Raw genomic sequence first — 8004 nt, 5'->3', positions numbered from 1 at the left:
TGTGGGCTCGGCAGCGCCGCCGCGGCGCGCTATAAACGCTGGCAGGGGATTTCTCCGGGGCGGGGTCAGACGCGGGGAATTTCCAAGCCAGTCAGACCAGAAAAAGAACTGCCTGGGCTGAGAAGCCTAAACTCTGGGCCGGGGTTCATCGGAGAAACTCCCTGGGCTGAGCCACTTGGGGTCAAGGGCAGGGAACTTTTTGCTGAGCCCGGAGTGGCTGGAAAGTCCTCCCAGCCAGGCCCCTTCCCCGGGGGGGTACTTCCCTGCCGCCCGGCCCGCCTGCCAGCCGCTCGCTGTCCCTGGGGTTTCCCACCCCCTTGGTTTGATTTGGAGTCCTCTGAAATCCTCAGGACCTCGACCCGCTGGGCCGTTCCACACTGGGGTTGGCCAACCTGCCTAGTCCTTTTCCGGGCTTCCCCCCCCCCCCCCCCCCCATTTGATCTTTGGAAAACTTCAGAGTGGAAATCATGGCTGCTTCTTCCAAAGACTTGCTAGGAAGATCGCAGGTTTGGCCATGGGTCTGCCAGTACCAGGCTCTTTGCAGTGTAGGGACATCTGCCTGGCAATGCACCCCTCCCCCCATCCCCTTTAGAGTTTGTGGAAAGCTTTGGCATTAAAAATCTTAGTGCTTCTGGCCATTGATGAACACGATCTAAGCAATTCCAGGGCAGAATGAGAGGGAAAGACGGAACAGCTGGCACTAAGCAAAAGGAGAGAAATGTACCTATCACCCAAGGTGGAAGAAATAGTTGTATTGTCAAAGCTCATAGAATTCACAAACATTATAAACCGTGATAATGACAGTTTGCCTCTTGAAGGTTAAAATGTGTTTGTGACTTTGAAGTATCACTGTGAAATTTATGTAATCACTTAATCTCAATAAAAAGTTATTTTTAAAAATCTCAGTGCTTGGAAAACCCTCAAATCATATCCCAAGAATGAATAATCCTCTCCTGTCGACCCCAGGAGAGCCAATCTCTGCCTCTGTATGGAGTAAGGTATTAAATAGGGACCTTGATCCCACCCCCACCCCCCACCCCCAATGCAAAGCAAGGTGTTACTCTTTGTAGTAGAGGTTTATAGATACCTTGAAGTAAGGAAGTAATCACATTCTTGCTCTCTGTCTTACATTCTGAGTGCCTTACTCTACTCTTGGTCCAAAAACTATGTCTAGGATTGTCACTGCCAGGCATTCTGCAGGGCCAAGGCAGCCCTACCATTGCCCTTGCCGGCCCTACTTGCCCCTCCTCCCAGGGTAGAAGTTGGGCCCAGCATGCTTAGTGGGCAGCCAGCAATTCCTGAGCCACCCTCTGGCTTCACCTACATAAATGGAACTGTTATGTTTGCCCCTCTTACCCCCCACCACCTGGATCCAGCAGGGCAGTTGAATTCATTACTTCTGGACAATTAGTCCAGGCAAAATAAACATGAGTTAGAGTTCTTCAAACTTTGTTCCTGGAGGCTTGGAGAGTTCTGCAGAGGTCTCTGGTGACTTCTGCAATCATCATTTCTTTGGCCATGCAGTAACCCAACTCTTTCTGGAAGCATACATTAGCTCAGTTCCCTCCTCAGTATTTAAATGAAGGGAATTTGACTCAAGAGGGTGAAAGATAACATAGGGGGAGGGAAGGAACAAAAGTAAAATCCACAAATAAAATCTTCCAGGCAGTAATGATAGAGTTTTAAAGTAAAAACTTCCTGAGGACCCGCTCTATTGTCTCTACAGGCTCCATATGCAAATATGCCATTATTGAAGTGATGAGACATAGTGACAATGAGTTGGAGAATTCAATTCCAGGTTCTACCTCACATTAAACCATATTAGTAGGCGAAGCCAGTTAACTTATTTATTTATTTGTTTGTTTTGTGGTAGACATGCTTTTGTTACAGGAAATTTAGGGCAGATGAGTTGAACTTGGTCCTTTTGTCTGTCAAGCTCAGTGGTAGAGTACTTGCCTTGCATGCATGAGGCCCTCAATTCCATTTCTCAGCACCACATAAGCAGAAAAAGACGGAAGTGGGGCTGAGGCTCAAGTGGTAGAGCACTAGTCTACAGCTGAAGAGCTGAGGGTCAAGCGCCCAGGCCCAGAGTTCAGGCCCCACGACTGACAAAAAAAAGAAAAAAGAATAATTCAGGCAAGACTTGAACTTAGTAAAAGTGATAGGAAAGTTTATAAGAAATATGGAAGCCAGGTGTTGAAGGCTCATGCCTCTAGTCCTAACTATTCAGGAAGCTGAGATCTTTTTTTGGGGGGGGGGGGGGGGGGGCCTGGTCGTGGGGCCACAGCGCCACTTCCAGCTTTTTTTTTTTCCTTTTGCTTATGTGGTGTTGAGGAATTGAACCCAGGGCCTCAGGCATACAAGGCAAGCACTCTACCACTGAGCCACCTTCCCAGCCCTTAGGAAGCTGAGATCTTAAGACTGAGATTAGAAATCAGCTGGGACAGAAGTCTGTGAGACTCTTATCACCTATTAAACAGCAAAAAAAACCAGAAGTGGACAAGTGGCTCAAGTGGTAGAGCTCCAGCCTTGAGCAAAAAAGCTAATGGAGCCAGGTGGTTCATGTCTGTAATCCTAGCTACTCAGGAAGCTGAGATCTGAGGATTGCAGTTCAAAGCCAGCCCAGATAGGAAAGCCCATGAAACTTACTTACCTCCAGTTAAACACTCTGGCTCAAGTGGTAGAGTGCCAGCTTTGAGCAAAAAAGCTCAGTGACAGCACCTAGGCTCTGAGTTCAAGCCCTAAGGATGGCAAACACACACACACACACACACACACACGTACGCATGTGCACTCATGCGCACACACACACATACACCCCTCTAAGTGAATGCAAGGCCCTGAGTTCAATCTACACTACTGGAACACGCACACATGCAAAGAAAAGAAAGGAAGAAAAAGAAGGAAAAGAGAGAGAGGAAGGGAGGGAGGGAAGGAGGAAGGAAGGAAGGAAGGAAGGAAAGAAGGAAAGAAAAGGGATACATATGCCATAAGACAACAGCACTTGTATGTTAACAGGGTTGCAGAGCTTGGCCTTGGGTTAAAGAAGGATTATTTGTAGATGGCTTTCTGATTAATGGATCTCCTTTCTGTTTTATATAAAACAGATGCAAAGATGTGGTGCCCTGTCCTTATTTCCTTATTCTTTTGTCCTTACTGCCCCTGACCCCCATTGTCAGGCAGGTTTTGATTTATCAGCGTATGCTGCCACCTGCAAGTTATTAGAGGCTCATCTCCCTCTAACTGGTATCACTTTTATAATAACAAGATTGGATCTAAACTATATATATTTTTTTGTCTTTTTCATTTTGGGTACTGGGGATCAAACCTAGGACATTGCATTTGCTAGGCAAGTGATTTGCCAAGACTGGATTTAATGAGGGAAATTGCATTGCTCATCTAGAAATGCATATTTAACCTTGCTTTGAAGGAGCAGTCATGGCTCTTGGAAATATCGTAGTATACATTTTTGGAAGAACACCATTGTTTGTGCATTTTATTGTTAGTTCTCAGAACCAATATTGTAAGATAGATATTGTTCTAGTTTACTAAAAAGAAACTGAAATACATAGAAATGTATCCAAGTACCCCATGGCAGTTTGTCTAATTGCTATTACTATGTATTAGTCACTTTGCTAGTGCAGTTATGAAGTTAATAATTGAAAACATACTGTAAAAGTAAGTCCAAATGCACTATAACTTGGAATATTTACTTCTTTGAGTTTTAGGTGAAATAGAGGGTGTTTCTTTTAAAAAAAATGCATAGAAGGCTATCCTGTCTTCATTATATATACATAAAACTAAATTTAGTTTGTAGGGCTGGAAAGGTAGCTCAGTGGTAGAGCGCTTGCCTTGCATGCCTGAGGCCCTGGGTTCAATTCCTCAGCACCACATAAGCAAAATGAAAAAAGCTGGAAGTGGCGCTGTGGCTCAAGTGGTAGAGCACTAGCCTTGAGCTGAAGAGTTGAGGGACAACACCCAGGCGCAGAGTTCAGGCCCCACAACTGGACACCCCCCCAAAAAATTTTTAGTTTGTAAAAAAATGTACAGCAATGTCAAACACTTGTAAAGCCCCACTTATGAAAGGACATCAGGGGCTGGGCAGGTGGCTCAGTGGTAGAGTGCTTGCCTTGCATGCATGAGGCCCTGGGTTTGATTCCTCAACACCACAAAAGCAGAAAAAGCCAGAAGTGGTGCTTGTAGCTCAAGCAGTAGAGCACCAGCCTTGAACTGAAGAGCTGAGGGACAGTGTTCAGGCCACATGACCGACAAAAACAAAAAAGACATCAACAGAGAACTTGGGGCTGCAGGTATTAAAAACTCAGAATAAAGTATTTTTGCACCTCTTTTGATGATTTTATATTCCTGATACCACTCAGGACTACTATTCTATACCCCTAATTATTTAGAGTGCCACCTAGTGTTAAGGGACGTGCAGTCATCTCTTGGTTCTCAAAAAGCATTTTGAAAAAATTGGGAGGTGCTGAGCCTTGATGCTTTGTTCCTGCCTAGGGGATTCCCAGGAACTAACCTTTGTTTTCTTGCAACCCTGGGAGACAGTTTTAAATAATGTGATCCAACAGGTTTTCACCTCATGGTATGCAGCTGAATGTGATTTAACAAACATTATAACTTGGAAGAACTGATTCCAGACTTGGAATCAGAACTGTGTGCAGATTGTTTTTGGTTTTGTTTGATGTACAAAAAAGAAGAAGACAATGCAAGGGTCTGGTTTGGGGTTTAGGAAGAACTTGTTTGTGGTTTTTCTCTACTGCATTTTAGAGCAGATGACCATTAAAAACAAACACAATTGTGTTTCTGCATCTTTGGCCAAATTAAATGCACAGGCTCTGAGTTTCCAGCCTCTTTCCCAGCCAAAGTCTGATTTTTTAAAAATGTGGTTTTGGGGAAAAGCCCCTACTTTCTGTTTCCTTGGCATCAAGGACCTTGGCCTTGGTGTAACAGGAGACTAGGGATGGGAGGGTCTATCCAGAACATTTGACAGGCAGAATTAGAACTAAAGGCTCTGAGCCCTGAAGAGAGTCATCTTTCCTCCAAAGCGATTTATAATCACTGTAGTGTAAAATAACAGGATTCCTTAAGTACATATGCCTTTTTTTATTTTTTTTTGTCAGTCATGGGCTTGAACTCTGGGCTTGGGCGCTGTCCCTGTGCTCTTCAGCTCTTCAGCCACAGTGCCACTTCCGGCTTTTTTCTTTTTGCTTATGTGGTGCTGAGGAATCGAACCCAGGGCCTCAGGCATGCAAGGCAAGTGCTCTACCACTGAGCCACCTTCCCAGCCCCTCTCTGAGCTTTTTTGCTCAAGGCTCCTGCACTACCACTTGAGCCACAGCTGCACTTCTGGCTTTTTGCTAGTTAATTATAGATCAGAGTCTCATGGACTTTCCTGGCCAGGCTGGTTTTCAAAGGTGATTTTCAGGTCTCAGCCTCCTGAGTAGCTAGGATTACAGGTGTGAGCCACTGGCAGCTGATGTGTACATATACTTTTAATGACTGCACTTTAGTATACATCTTTTGAGGTGCCCTGTCCATGTGCTCAGGCTGCTATTGGGTGATATGCTGCAAGGGAAAGAGGTGGCCTACATGTGTTGCCCATGGCTAAAATTCTTGGCTCTCTTTCCAAGGCTTGTTGATAGAAACCAGGTAGTATTTATAGGTGTGTAGGTTGGCCAGGTGCTGTTGTGTTCTAGAGGAGTAGATGGATCAGGAAGGTGTTGGAGCTGTATGGCAGTGTCTTTACTGACCTGTGTTGGGATGAATTCATTGTGAGCTTAATCAGGGTATGAGGAGACTTAGCAATAGCACAGTTCTTATTCAAGAACTTAGAATTGAAAGAATATGAACCATTGGCACCTGACCTCAGCCATTTTTTTTCTTCCCCTAGTTCTGAGGTTTGAACTCAGGGCCTGAGTGCTTTCCCTGTGCATCTTTTGCTCAGGACTAGCACTTTACCAGCAGCTTTCTTTATAGTTTTATTGTAGATAAGAGTCTCACAGACTTTCCTGCCCAGGCTGGCTCTGAACTGCAATTCTCAGTTTTCAGTCTCTGGAGTAGCTAGGATTATAGGCATGAGCCCCTGGCACCCAGCAACCTCAGCCTATATATATATATATATATATAGTGTGTGTGTGCTCTTAGATAACGCATTGTTCAAAACCCCCTTACAGACTTCATTCTCTTGCATCGAATCTTACATTAGGTGGATAACTTTAGAAATTGAGATTTGTGTCTCAAGTTTTGTCTCTTAGGCTATGCATGGAGAAGGATACTTGTAAAAGTATTGGCTCTGAAAGTTATTCTTGGTTGATCCAGAAACCATAAGCAGTTGGATGCAGTTGCTCATGATTGTAATCCTAGCTGCGCAGGAGGCTGAGATCTGAGGTTTGTGGTTCAAAGCCAACCTGGGCAGAAAAGTCCCCAAGAGTCTTTATCTCTGATTAACCACCAAAAAGCTGGAAGTAGAGCTGTGGTTCAAATGGTAGAGTGCCAACCTTAGGTGAAAAAGCCAAGTGAGAGTGCAAGACCTAGGTTCAAGCTCTAGTACCGCTGCGTTCTCTCTTTGTGTCTATGTCTCTGTCTGTCTGTCTGTCTCTCTCTCTCTCTCTCACACACACACACAAAACCATAACAAGAATTAAGGATTGATGTCCTGGAACACTTTTTCTTTGTTCCCAGGTCTCAGCTGTCAGAATCTCGTCCCATGATGATCACACATTGTCCTTCTTGATAAGTCATTTAGCTTGGCTCAGACATGCTCATCATTTCCTGTACCCTTGGACTGTTTATAGACCAAGGTTTACAGATTATTTTTTTTCCCAAGAGTGCTGATATTTTTCGAAAGCAAAATGGACCACCAACTCCTTCTGTGTTCATAATTGAAAAGTAGGCCAATTTGGGAGAATGCAGGAAATAGGCAATAGACGGGCTAAGCATTTATTGAAACTCACCGGGCTCTGCTGAATGGGGGGTGGCATTGACGATGCCACCTTGGTAAATGCTCTTTGTGAACTTGATGGAGAAGAGCCAACAGGGAAGCGTAGCAGAGCCCAATCACCTTGCTGACTCTGCCATCGTGGAGGGTTTCAGGTCCACCTCCAGGTTGCCAGCACATCAGGAAATGGACTTCAGGGCAGCGAGGTGGGGGAACACAGGAGGAAAAGAAAGGCAGGAGCAAAGGCTTAAAGGAGACCATTGGGAGTCACAATGGAATTTTTCCTTGGTAAATGGCTGGATTTTACCCAGTCACCAACAGGAACACTGCGTGCATCGTGCTGTCTGCAGCGACATCTTCTGGCCATTCGTGGAAGAAGTTTTCTGTGGGGAAATCCCCTTTTCTAGCAAAGGGGATTTTGGGAAAGCTGGGTGGAGATGTGCTCTGAGGCTGGATATTTAGTTAAGATGATTATGCAGTATTTACCACAGTCCCAAGGAAAGACCCCACTTTGCCTGTGATCAGGACTTGTGCAACCCCGTAGCCAGCTAGCTCATACCGTTTCTTTCTATTTCCACTGTCTGCATGGAGCACAAGCCCTGTTGTATGCAGTTACTTCTTTGTTATTTATACATTCATTGAACAAACAACATTTGATAGAATTGTCTAGCATTTGTTTTATCCATCCAAACCACTGTTAGGTGGGTCTTGTCTTTTCTTTTTTTTTATGATTCTGGGGCTTGAACTCAGGGCTTTTTATTGTCCCTGAGTTATTTTGCTCAAGTCTAGCTTTCTACGACTTGAGATACATATAGCTCCACTTCTGGGCTTTGGTGTTTTAATTGGAGATAAGAGTCTCACAGACCAGAAAGAATGACATTGCCCCATTTGTCAGGAAATGGAAAAACTTGGAAAAAATTATATTAAGTGAAGTAAGCCAGGCCCAAAGAAACACAGGTCCCATGGTTTCCCTTATTTGCAATATCTAGTATATGTATGAGTCAAGCGGAAAAGGTCAGATAATGTGATGTCAGGAAAATGAACCCTTAGCT

The 8004-nt window shown here is 44.6% G+C and overlaps 1 protein-coding gene across 1 annotated transcript in view; it reads right to left on the bottom strand.

The window, feature by feature from the left end:
• The window catches only part of Nfkbia (nuclear factor of kappa light polypeptide gene enhancer in B-cells inhibitor, alpha), a 96834-nt gene that overhangs the window by 2982 nt on the left and 85848 nt on the right, over nt 1-8004 (bottom strand). Inside the window, exon 3 of the mRNA XM_013012239.1 lies at nt 6969-7029. Within this exon, the coding sequence (XP_012867693.1) occupies nt 6969-7029 (61 nt within the window). The remainder of the gene's footprint in view (nt 1-6968; nt 7030-8004) is intronic.

This window comes from Dipodomys ordii, unplaced genomic scaffold, assembly GCF_000151885.1.
Source record: "Dipodomys ordii isolate 6190 unplaced genomic scaffold, Dord_2.0 Scaffold16, whole genome shotgun sequence".
NCBI classification, from domain to species: Eukaryota; Metazoa; Chordata; class Mammalia; order Rodentia; family Heteromyidae; genus Dipodomys; species Dipodomys ordii.
The sequence above is the reverse complement of the archived record's forward strand: the minus strand, read 5'-3'. Positions and strand labels throughout refer to the sequence as shown.